We start from the raw sequence: 13,317 nt of genomic DNA on the forward strand, positions 1-13,317 counted from the left end.
CTACCTCCATACCATCACCACCACTAAATTTAGTACCAGTTACTTCCAAAACCCCCTTGGTACTTCTTTCTAACTCTCCGTCAGTGACCAACATTCTAAATTTTAGGTTTCCAGCTCTCTTCGTTACCCAAATCAAAATTTAGTGCATTTACTATTATATTTACTATTCGTACACATAAATTTGATTTTCCAAAGTTGTCTCCATAAATTCCACATCTCTGGATTCAACCAAATCCAAATTTTTTAGTACTTTTCATACTCATAACTAAGAATTTCTAAAACTACATCAATACACTACATACTACACTCTAACAGTAGTCTTAATTCGACCAACGTCCAAATTGTACCAAATTTAGTACTTTTCGTACTCATAAGTACAAATTTCCAAATGTACTTCAATCCTGCTTTCAAATAGTAATCGTAAGTGCAAATTGAAGAATTCCAGCTCTGTCTGTTCATTAAAAAACAAATTATACAATATTTGGTACTATTCTGTACTTTTCGTACACATATTCCAAACCTAAATCAAACCTGCATTCAAATAGCAATCGTAAGTTCAAATTTAAGAACTTCAGCTCTGTCTGTTCTCCAAATTGTACCAGATTTGGTATCATTCTGTACTTTTCCTACACTCCCACAGTAACGTATGTGGCAACTTTCAGAATTCGAGTTCTAAACGTTCACTGAAGTCCAATTTTTACCAAATTTTGTGCTTTTCGTACCCACAAGTACGAATTTCCAAAACTACCTCAGTCATTCATTCCAATAGTAAGCTACATCCAAATTGTATCAAATTTAGTACCATTTATTACCTTGTGTAGACTTTAGTATTAGTTTCTAAAACTTCTCAATTTCACACTCCAAAACTATTTATAATGACAAATTTCAGGATCCCAGCCCTATCCATTCACATAGATCCAAATTGTACCATATATAGTAATATTCGTACTTATGAGTTCGAATTTCCAACACTGTCTCAATCCTGTACTCTAACAGTAATTTTATGTTCAAATATAAGTTTTCCATCTCTAATCATTTACTCAAATCTAAACTTAGTACCATTTAGTACACATATCGCAATCCTGCTCTCAAACTGTTATATTAATTCAAAATTTCAAGATCTCAGCCCCATACATTCACACAAAAACAATTTGTAAACCATTTGGTACCAGTTAGCAGTTTTTTCCTACACTCCAACAGTAATTTTAATTCAAAAATTCTAGAGTCAAGCTCTATCCGTTCACACATAATAAAGTTGTACCAAATATAGTACCATTTAGTACACATAAGTACTATGCTTCCATATCTCAATTCTACATTCCAACAGCAACGTTTAGTACTTTTCGTATACATAAGTACGAATTTCTAAAGGTGTGTCTATAGCTCAATCTTTAACAGTAATATTAATTTAAAATTTCAGGTTTTCAGCTCTATCCTTTCAAGCAAAATCAAATTGTACTAAATTTAGTACCATATAGAACTTTTTGAACCATCCTACACTCCAACAGTCATTTTAATTCTCAATTTGAAGACTCCAGCTCTATCAGTTCACCTAAATCCAACTTGCACCAGATTTAGTACGATTTAGTACGTTTCGTACACATAAGTACGATTTTTAATGCTACCTCAATCCAATCTCAATGGTGCCTCCAATAGTAATCCCAATTTCTATTTTCAGCATTCCATCTTTATACACTCAACTAAATGCAAATAGTACCAAATTTAGAACTAAATTTAGTAAAGTTTAGTACTTTTAGTACACTTAAAGATCGAATTTCCAAAAACCCTTTTGTACAACTTTCCATCAGTGACCCACATGCCAAATTTCAGAGTTCTAGCTCTTCCCGTTCGCCTAATACAAAGGGTACAATATTTGGTACTTTTTAGAACTTTTCGTACCCTTCTAGTTCGAATTTCCAAAAACCCAGCCTTATCTCACGCCTACACACCAACAGCAACCTACATTCAAAATTTCAAGCTTTAGCCGTTTCGTCTGGGCGATGATCTGTCAGTCACTCAGCCACTCACTGACTTAACACTAAGCTCTTTTATATATATAGATATTGGTCGTAGACCCACCTTTAAGTATACCGATCGTCATATCTCGACTAGTTGAGTAGATTTAGACATGTGTGTCCGTCCGTTGTCCATTATAATTTGTAAACACGATTCACACCAGTTATGGACCAATCTTCACGAAATTTTGCATGTAGGATGGGTTCTGGCATTATTGTTTTTGGTAAAGATCGGCTAAATTTAAATGGACCTAAAACTTTATTTTGTCAGATTTTCTGGTCGCTACAGAGGGCGCATGGAGAAGGGAATCGGGCCAAAGAATAAGCATGCCTGTTTTGATAAAGATCGGTCAATATTTAGCGGGTCAAATAGAAGTGTGTAGGTTATCATATGGTCGGCCCGTCCGACTGTACTGCTTCGCTCACTGGTTTATTTTTTTTTTAATTTTATTGTACTGAAATGTACTAAATTTGGCACAATTTCGTAGCATGAGAACGGATAGAGACTAAAAATTGGAATGCGAATCAAGGTTGAGAAGTAGGGTCGATATAAAGATGCGCTTTTGGAAGTGTATACTCATGTACACGAAAAGCACTAAACAATACCAAATTTGGTACCATTTAAATTTGGAGAAAATTATGCAGCTGGAATCCTGAAATTTGAAATTACATTACCGTCGGAATATGGGATTAGACTGTGTAGGTAGTTTTGGAAATTTTTTGCACATGTGTACAAAAAGTACTAAATCGTACTATAATTGGTACAATTTGGCATAGAGTAAACCGATGGAGCTGGAAAATTGAAATTTAGAAATAAGATTTTTTTTGAAGTATATGATTGGGGTATGGATGTAGTTTTGGAGATTCATACTTATGTGTACTTAATGGTACTAATTTTGGTACAATTTGAATTTTTGATTAACCGACAGAGGTCTGATGCTGAACTTTGGAGTTAGGATCATTGTTGGGGGGGTGTAGGATTTTAGTTATGCAGGAATTTTTGGAAATTCATACTATTGTGTACTAAATGGTACCAAATTTGGATTTGGGTTTGAATTCTGAAATTGGGAAATAAGATTTCCATTGGATTGTATGATATAGGTAGTAATGGAAATTTGTACGTATGTGTACTAACTGATACTAAATTTTATATAATTTGGATTTAGGTGAACCGATAGAGGTGGAATCTTGTGTTTTGGAATTAAGATTGGGTTATTTTGTAAATTCGTAGGTAGTTATGGAGGTTTATATTAATGTGTATTAACTGATACTAAATTTAGATTTGAGAGAACCTGTACTTGAAATTTGATTTTTTTTTCGAAATAAATATTACAAGAGTACAAAGATTTCTGTTGCGGTCAGAATTGGTGTGTAGGATTGAGATATGGAGGTGCTTTTGTAAAATACTTACTATAAGAGAACATACTAAAATTTTAATTATGGTCGGTATTGGTTTTTAAATAATTCCCACATTCGCTAACGAAGTAGCGTGCATATGATAGGTTTTCTAATAATTATGTGCTGAGTATGCTTATTAATTTTGTACTTCGGACACTCTCCGTGTTTTATCTTCGATCTTTCCTCGTTTTCTGCTCGATTTAATAGATTGTAAGTTGTCTTTTGTCTAAGTTGTCGTTTGTCTAACTTTTCCCCAACTGGCGGCTGCAATATAACAAATGAATTACATAATAAAATAATCTTTTGGCCTGGCATTTTTTAAACCCTATTTCAAGGTGCGCAACAGCACGCTTACAAATTTTGTTATCAAATGATTCCCAATATAGGCAAAAAGAGTAGAACAGGCGTTTAGACTACAAAATCCATTGGATTTGATACTCCAATTCCTTGAAGTATACGTAATCGTATTCACAAATCCAGTGGATTATATTTGACGTATAAGCTATGAAATTGACATTTCAGATCGAGTGGACTTCGTAAATATAAATGCACTTTTATCTTCATATAGTGCATACCAATATAAAAAAGCAAAACACGATTATGATAAATAACAAATAAATGTCTAACCGCTGAGAGGAGCAGTATAGTCAACGGGTACGACCATATAATAACATACACAAATCTAACATTCTGCTGTTCTATATTCTGAGACTGGCAATATTTCGCAATATTTACAACCTCTTGGTCGATTATAAGTCCACAGATCCACTTTCTAACCCTGACATATTTTCCAAAGCATGTTTTCCCAAGGTGAATAATTACGCCAAAAAATGTTGGTCACCTTAGGTTTTTGTTGATTTGACCCTATGAATATTGACCGATCATCATCTAAACAGACATTCTAAGTAGTAGGTCTAACCCACTACGCCGTGTAAAATATGTGATGTTGTGCATGTAATAATGGCCTCTACAATACAAATTTTGTAATTTTTCTCAGTCAGGGCCAATTTGAACCTCTAATTATTGACCGATATTCATCATTTCACATTTGATCATGTTTAATAAGTACCCATGTGTAAACTGATTCTTGACATACTGTATATGCAAATGAAAGCTATATCTCTCGCCATTTTAATCGGTTCTCCAATGCAAAATTTCATATCAATTGGACAGACATATTGTCTCTATGAGCCATTTACATGAAATGGAATGAAATTTGAAAAGCATAAAACTTGTTTAAAGGCTAGAGAGATTAAAACATACCGATATGTCTATATACCGGGTTATCCATTTCATGGTTTTGAAAGAATGGTACTGAAATTCAACATCTGTCATAACAAGTTGTTAAACTATTTTTCTTTTGATGGGACTACGCAAAAGTCCATGTTTAGCACTGGTTGTGATACCGCCCAATAGGTGACAAAAAGTTGTCGAAAATTACCTCAAAATATGCAATGCTTAAATTTCCCATGGGTTTCAATGATTTAGTGCCTCACACATATCATGAAAAAAAAATAGTTTTATGTGTTTTATTTACGTATAAATTTGCAGGTTCGCGAACAGACATTAAGGAAATTTGTATGAAATACAATAATGAGCTCAGAGGATATTCTGCATATCATGTCAATCGATCGCTTTTGATGTTCTTTTTATAGTTCCTTCCAGAACCTAAAATAATCTACTAATTTTACTAATTTACTTTTTACTCGAAAACAGTTCTTGAACACACAAAACAGGTAAAACATTGAATCAAATTTAAGAGAGCGCAGAACACAATGGCGGTCTCTTTGTATAATTTTTTACTCGAGAAATTTGGTAAACAGAAATTCCTACTTCTGATTGGCTGTTATGTTGATTTTGAAGTATTGCCATCTCTAATTATGGTATATTTACTATTAAAAAAGTAATATATTACCATATATATTTAAAAATATTTACCACATTTTGAATCAAAATATTTCTTATATATTTCTATTATATATTTATGACTATGTTTATACACCGACCCCATTACCGGTCTACGTGTAATAACGACATTATAATTTAGTTAATAAAATGAACATAAGGAGCGACATCTTATGTTCATTTTCTAAACTAACTAGCAGAACAGTATTGCGGATCCCCCTATATTTTAAAATTGAACTAATTTGATAGCAAAGACATAAATATAATAGGAAAGGGAATTTCATAGGCATAAAATGAGATGTAGATGGCAGGGTGGTATAACAAAAATTTCATTTTGTGTGAAATAGTTTTTTTAAGATTAAAAATATTTAAGGTTTTATTACTTAAAAAATTAACAGCTAATAGTATTAACAAATATAATATTGTACATTTACATTGTACTGGATTTCGTCAACTCAGTGGGTTTAAATTGTCAATTCTATTGCATAATAACTTTCAAATAAATTAGGTTAACCCGGTAAAAAATGCTAATACATAATTTTTGAAAAAAAGTGCATATGTCGTTTAGTTCTTTCGGACCAAGCTTTTTACACCACATACGTGAGTATAAAAAGTTTCAAATGAAAAATATGAAATTAGAGCCAATTCGATTTGTCATCTCCTGTATGTTCTTGACCCAATCCAATTTTCTAACCTGATTGTCTTAAGTTTGGTATTTAATTTACTCCCTGAACGTATTTCGAATTTCAACCTCATGTTCAAGGGTATAAAAAGCGCGGTCTGGTCCAACTTAATTACTCTTTTACTTATTTATAATAATTCAAAGGAAATTTCAATTAGGTATTCCAATAGTACAATATTTCCAGTTGACAACATTGCCTTATCAGCTGAAAACTGTATGTTAACAATTCAATGTGAATGGAAAAATATTTAAAGAAGAAGCAGCGTGACACTTCTCAAATCAATAGCCGTCATAGTTAGTGCAAAAAAACTCAAAAAGGAAAAGTTTATTTGATTGTTTTTGAACAAATGTCGAGACTAATTCCATTTTAAAATAAAATATTTCGGAATATTTGTGTGCATCAAGCGGATAGCACTTCGAAAATAGTAACCACAGCATTGTATTTGCTTCCCTCAAAGCAATTTAGGGGCTGTGCCAAGACCCTTTTTCATTGTCATAATTTTTTGTCAACATTGTGACACAGTGTCGACGACGACGTTGTTTTTGCAACTCCTTCACTGCACCTTGGAGGAGCCTTTGCGCAATTTCTACTCCAATCTTAATTACAATTCTTCAGAAAGCCTAAAATATTGTTAGACGTTAAGTGATTGTGGGGGTAGTAATTTTATGTTAATATGAATGTTGATTCAACGTCTTTACCTTCGGAGTTGTTGGTGGCACCACAGCCTCTAATTGGATTGTGTGGTCTCGATATCAATCGCAATGCCGTACACAAAACCATATGGGATGCCTTTAGTAGTAATCGCAAAGCTGAAAGGTAAAGTGGTGTAGAATAGAATTTCTTCATTGCCATGTTGCATTGTAACGCCTCTCTGTTGCAGGGCTTCGGTGCAATTTAAATTGTTGCCAAATAATTATGAATTTCCTGTGGCCAAACCAAAACGTAACTCCTATGAATGGTATCATCCAAAGGGTATACTAAAACGCAACTGGATGCTTAAACATTTACATGTGCTTCCATCAGTGGTGGTTTTGTTTCAAGACATAGAATGGAACGACAGTCAATGGACCGAGAAACAACTGCAATGTGTTGCTGCCCTACAGACCCTGAAGAATGCCTTACAGGAACGTAATACTCGCATATGTTTGGTGCTTTTACAAAAATCACCACCATTACCACCTGGCGAGGATATGTTGGCGTCGGAAAGAGCGGCCAGCTTGACTACTGCATGTGGTATTAACAGTAAAATGTTATTTATTTTACCACATTCCGAGCATTTAATGGGTAAGTATGTTAGTGTGTGAAGGTTTTAAATTCTAAATTCCGTTAGCTTACGTTAACTAAAAAAGTACTGTAGTCAAGTTTATGGCCAGGTAGCGGATCGTTTTGAATATGTTTACCACATATAGTCCTAAATTCAAAGATTACAACGACATAATTTATTTGCTTGCGAAAAGAGATACTTCCTGAGATATGGATCTTCAAAGTTACGCTGAAACCCCTGTATTTTCCCATGCCATTTTAAATTCACTAATGCAATATTGGTACCAATTTTGAGCGGTTGAAATCCTAATCACAAACTTCTAATTATTTTATTACTTCATGATTTTTTTTTTTTTTTTTTGTGAGAAGTTCATACTTCTCTAAATATGGGCTTCCAATTTTCCGTTGGGATCCAAATTTCCCTTGGACTTTCTTCTAAGAAATCGTCAACGCGACAAAATTTCGTCTTAATTAAATAGTTTTTTTTTTTAATATTTAATATACGATTTTATTTAAATATTATTTATTTTATAACTAATTTGCATTGAACATAATTTATCTGTTATATATTTTTCCAGGTTATGTCTTACGATTAGAATCTGCCTTTGTGGATATGGCTCAGTCATACTACACACTTATGTCGAAACGTATACGAACACATAGAGATCAATTGACAGCAGCTCATACAACATTAAAGATACGTCATCAATTTAAATTGGGTTTTGTTGCTGAAATGCGTCAGGATTTTAGCACAGCTTTAAAGTAAATATTTTTATTAATATTTATAAGATTTTGTTTTCTAACAAATTCCTTTATTCTAGGCATTATACACAATCGTATACCACACTCGACGAAATACGCATCAATGATGGCAATAATTTGGAAATAAAAACCATTGCCGGTTTCTTAAATTACAAAATATGTCGTTTAATGTTTAAACTAAAAGTGCCACGTGATTCAATTAATCATTTCATAAGTCACATAGACAAATATAAAAATCGTGTTGGTTATAAGGATTTAATATTTGAACATTATGCTTGGTTAAGTACCCAGTAAGTTGTGTCAATGATAATAATTTAACTTTTTTGAAATATTGAATGTTCTTCTATTATTTTCAGACATTTTGTTTTTGCTGAGTTATTTTGTGAAGCTATTAAAAATGGCCTGCCAGCATTACAAACACAACATCCGGGTATTTATTTTCATAAGGCTGCCGAATATACGCAAAAACGAAAGGAAGCCTTTCTGCAATGCACGGGTAATGTAATTTGTTAAAATGTAACCTTAAAACTATCTACACAAAAATGTTGTCCTTTATGGTAATCAATGTTAATATTATTTTATTTAATTGCCAGGCCCTTCAACCCCTACCGAGCCAGCCAACAATTTTAATGGCCAAGGCAGCAGTAATATAACATCATTATATACCGAATATTTCGGTATACGATCGTTGAAATCTGGTGAACCCATAACAGAACAACAAATCAATTCGATGATTAAGGAAAATGAAAAACTTTTTAATCATTCGGTATAAAATTAATATATTTTGAAATTTATTTTTTACTATTTATTTTTTGTATGCCTTTTCATTTTAGAGTTCCATTATAAATCTTCTCAGTTTGGCAATGGCTCAATTTAAAATCTACAAATGTTTGAGATTTCGTAAAAAATTAGCCATTGATATGGCTGATGAGTACTTTAAAAGTGGTGATCATGGCAAAGCTTTAACGTAAGTATATACATATTTTTTAAGTGAAATTATTTCCTATAGGAAGAAATCCGTCATTTTTTTTTTTTTTTTGGTAATTAAAGAAATTTGTTTTTAAACATTATTTCATTACAGATTGTATTCGTTAATGTTACCGGATTATCGGCAAGATAGATGGGGTTCTTTATTTTCGGATGTTCTACTTAAGACAATGAAATGTGCTCTGCTATCAGCTTCTATACGAGATTTCATTTCATGTAGCTTGGAAGCCTTGTCATTCAAAATTAAATATACTCCCAATGAAAGAGTAATGGTTTTGGAAAATCTATGGAAAGTTTTACAGGTATTAAAGTTAATTTCTAAGAAAATTTCAAAATTTTCCCTGATAAAAAAATACAATATTTATTTAAAGGGTGAACCACCAATACCACAAAATCAAAATGCGCCAGAAGTACGAGCACGTTGGGAAGATTCATTGAAAACTGTTAAAAGTCCATTACAAATTGATATGGATAAACTTACCGATCTTATGGAAATTTGCACTACATTTGAAAAGTTGGAATTAACAAATGATGATGTCATCAAATTAAATATTATACTAAGGTATAAAATACTTTTTGTGATAGCTTTCATCAAATTGAAAAAAAAATAAATTTGTTTACTTTTAGACTACAAACTGATGTTCCAATCAAAATACGCAATTTACAAGTGATAATAACCGATGGTAGCAACAACTATAAACTACAGCCAACACATATATCCAAATATTCAGATATTTTAGCTTTACGAAAACTCAATGACCCCGCCAACAATATCCAACAGCCGTATGAACAAAATCTAAAATTGGAGCCATCATTCTATCACAGTTTCTCATTTACCACGGAGGCTCAACAATTTTTGGAAAATACTCAATTACGTGTAGTGCGCATAGAAATACTTGTCGGCACAGATAGCTTGTCTATGTTGCTGTATAAAAGTGCACCCTATATGAATAATGCCTTTCGTTACCACAATCGTAATCGTGATTTGGATGACAACATTATAATCAATCCAATTTGTTATATCCCACGTAGGTCATCGGTTTTGTGTATAAAAAATTGAAATTACTTAATTTATAGGAAGTGTTTATTATTTATTTATACGTAGACCAAAACACAAGCTTGATACTGTTATTTGTCATTGGCATTTTTTATTTTATTTAATATTTATTTAATTTGTCGTTATATATGTGCTCCATATATGTATGTTATATTATTAATATAATAATTTTCTTTGTTTTTCCGAACCAATTGAAAAATAAAGGTAAGTCGATTTTTTTTTTTTTTTTTTTGTAAATTTATAATATCTATTATAGCCCTCTAAACGAAAATAAGGCAAATAGTGATTTCGAAAAAGTCGCTTTGTCTTTAAAACTACCTAATGATGGATAAACTTGCCTCCGATAAAGTCGTATGTTTCTTAAGCGCGGGAAATTTAATCGGCTAGGTTTAAGAAAGATGCAAACCAGGTCTCCATCATGCAAATACCCTCAGTAAGCGCAGTAAAGACATCCAAAAGTACGTTTCAAAGCCTGTCACTGGTCTACAAACCAATAGCCTTTCTTTTTTAAGAAGAATAAGAGAATATCTTTTACAAAAACAAAAAAACGTATTCACATAAAATTCTCAAAAACCTCCCAATAAATCAAATAGCGTTCAACTCAAACTAATTGAGAGTAATTGATTTTCAATTGAAGTTTCATCTATTAGTCCAATAAATCTTATTTATCAATATCAAATGAGTTTAATAAGTTTTCATCAATCCAGAAACACCAATTCTTTTTTTGAAAAAATAAAACAACAAATATTTATATTTCATCATTTCATAGATTGTCTTATAAATCTCTTTACATGATTTACAGTCGTATAAACACCAGGAAAATTCTTACGACCACAACCGATTCCAAACGAAACAATGCCACACAATTCGCCACGGTGCACCAAGGGTCCCCCTGAATCCCCAGAACAAGCATCCTTTTTGCCCGGTACTGAGCCACACATCATTGTACGCGATAACTGCATTACACTACGATAATCTCGTTTACATTTCTGTTTCGATATCATGCGCACATTCACGGTACGCAATTGATTTGATGGTCGTGTACCATTTTCATGTGTTAGACCCCAACCGGAAACTTTAACCCAATCGTTGGTACGAATACGATGAGAACATAATCGAATTGGGGCAATATATCGGCCGGTCATAGGTTTATCTAATTTCAATACGGCCACATCCATATTAACATTTTTCATATTGAATGATTTCGGTATGCTTATTTTCTGAACAGACCGCCGAACTCCGATCTGATTTAGATAGGTGACACCACCATGAACATTAAAGTCCCTCGCGGTAAGACCCTCCATGCAATGTGCAGCCGTTACCACATATCTCTTGGCCACTAAAGTTCCACCGCAAAAGAATTCACCATTTTTTAAACGCAACGATACAATATATTTTGTTTGATTTATGGTCGTTTTCTTTCCACCAATTATGCGCAATTTACTGACAGCATTAGCGCAGGTCTCGTTTAAAACAACTAGGAGCAAGAAAACAAATGTAACCGATGTTGGTTTCATTCTGTAGCCGTTAATGTCTTGCCCTTGCTGTTTAGAACTGTTGCCATCAATCTTATTCGGAAACTTATTTATAAGAAGTTTCAGATGTTTAGACCTTGTTACATTTACATAATTCGATATTTGTACAAGTGTTTGGCGCAATAACAACTGTCTTACTGTGCCTTGACCTTGCTTACAATTTCAAGTAACCAATTGAACTACATATTTTTTGGAAACATTTAGTCAAATATAGACGAGTGAGTCAAAGACCGCAAAAGTCAATGAAAGTTCTCCGATGTCTCCTCAGGCATATTCGATATTTAGTAAATATAAAAAATATATTTGTATTTTTTTAATACAGATCTTTTGGCTGTCTTCGATTTGATTAATTGCTAATAATGTGTCCACTTCTATGTCTAATAATGTGTCCTCTTCTAATGTCAGACCTAAGATATTTGTTTGGCATAAATGATCGACTGGAGTCTAAAAAAATATGTCTCTTTTTAAGACTATATCCATATATCAATCGTACGAAATTTAGTACTCTCCGTACCCATAAGTACGAATTTTCGAAACTACCTCAATCCTACACTTCAACATTAATGTTTATTCCAAAGCTCAGGAATTCAGCTTTATCCGTTCATACAAAATCAAATTTACCAAGTTTAGAACGGTTTACCGTACCGTAGATCCGTATAACTACCCCCCAAATCTCAGTTCTACATTCCAACAGTAATCATTATTCCAAATTTTAAGTTTCCAGCTCTCCCTGTTACCCAAATGAAAATTGTTCCAAAATTAGTGCATTTAGTATTATTCGTACACATAAACTCGAATTTCCATAACTCAATCCTACACTTAAATAATAACCTACATTCCAACTCTCCGGATTCGAGCTCTGTCCATTCACCCAAATTAGACCAAATTTAGTATCATAAATACGAATTTCCAAAACTATCTCAATTCTGCTTTCAAATAGTAATCGTAAGTCCGAATATAATAATTCCAGCTCTATCTGTTCACCAAAATCCCAATTGTACCAGATATTGCACCACTCAGTACTTTTCGTACCCATATTACAAAACTATCTCAATCCTACACTCCGGCAGTAATCTTAGTTGCAACTTTCAGGATTCCAGTTCTACGCGTTCACCGAAGTCCAAATTGTAGTAAATGAAAACATTTCGTACTCCAATAATAATCTTAAGACCTCATTTAAGGATTCCAGCTCTATCCGTTCACCAACATCCAAATCGTAAAATATTTAGTAGCATTTATTAGTTTTCGTAGACGTATCCGTTCACACATAATAAAGTTGTACCAAATATAGTACCTTTTAGTACTCACATGTACTATGCTTCCATATCTTAATTTCAAATTCCAACAGCAACCATTATTACAAATTTTAGGTTTCCAGCTCTGTCCGTCCACCCCAATCCAAATTGTACCAGTGCCGTTTAGTAATTTTTGTACACATAAAATCGAATTTCAAAAGATGTCTCTATTGCTCAATCTTCAACAGTAATCTTAATTATAGAGTTCAGGTTTTCAGCTCTATCCATTCAAGCAAAATCCAAATTGTACTAAATTTACTACCATTTAGTACCAATAAGTAATGATACTTTTCGTACAAATAAGTAAACTACCTCAATACTACACAATAGTCATTTTAATTCCTCAATACTACACAATAGTTCACCTCACACTTGCACCAATTTGTGTACCATTTCATACTTCATGTGTACGAAAAG

General features: G+C 32.9%; 2 protein-coding genes across 2 annotated transcripts; one reads left to right on the forward strand and one right to left on the reverse strand.

Annotated features, from left to right (window-relative positions):
* Positions 1-6,662: 6,662 nt before the first annotated feature.
* Positions 6,663-10,334, forward strand: LOC133338617 (trafficking protein particle complex subunit 11-like). Its single transcript, XM_061546783.1, has 11 exons — positions 6,663-6,817; positions 6,882-7,285; positions 7,843-8,026; positions 8,086-8,316; positions 8,383-8,522; positions 8,620-8,792; positions 8,860-8,993; positions 9,108-9,315; positions 9,385-9,575; positions 9,641-10,041; positions 10,327-10,334. The coding sequence occupies exons 1-11, from the start codon at positions 6,675-6,677 to the stop codon at positions 10,332-10,334; spliced, it is 2,217 nt and encodes a 738-aa protein (XP_061402767.1). The 5' UTR covers positions 6,663-6,674.
* Positions 10,335-10,828: 494 nt separating this feature from the next.
* Positions 10,829-11,587, reverse strand: LOC133338618 (seminase-like). The gene has a single exon (XM_061546784.1). It carries the CDS (start codon positions 11,585-11,587, stop codon positions 10,829-10,831), a length of 759 nt encoding a protein of 252 aa, XP_061402768.1.
* Positions 11,588-13,317: the final 1,730 nt, after the last annotated feature.

Source organism: Musca vetustissima, unplaced genomic scaffold (assembly GCF_032173495.1).
Source record: "Musca vetustissima isolate MV318-11 ecotype Yass unplaced genomic scaffold, APGP_CSIRO_Mvet_v1 utg32558, whole genome shotgun sequence".
NCBI lineage: Eukaryota > Metazoa > Arthropoda > Insecta > Diptera > Muscidae > Musca > Musca vetustissima.

Excerpts from the sequence above, each read along its gene's own strand:
- LOC133338617 (XM_061546783.1), top strand. The coding sequence starts at position 6,675 with ATGAATGTTGATTCAACGTCTTTACCTTCGGAGTTGTTGGTGGCACCA. Across the intron at positions 6,818-6,881 it reads AGTAATCGCAAAGCTGAAAG|GGCTTCGGTGCAATTTAAAT; the intron begins GTAAAGTGGTGT and ends TCTCTGTTGCAG. Across the intron at positions 8,027-8,085 it reads GATTTTAGCACAGCTTTAAA|GCATTATACACAATCGTATA; the intron begins GTAAATATTTTT and ends CCTTTATTCTAG.
- LOC133338618 (XM_061546784.1), bottom strand. The coding sequence starts at position 11,587 with ATGAAACCAACATCGGTTACATTTGTTTTCTTGCTCCTAGTTGTTTTA.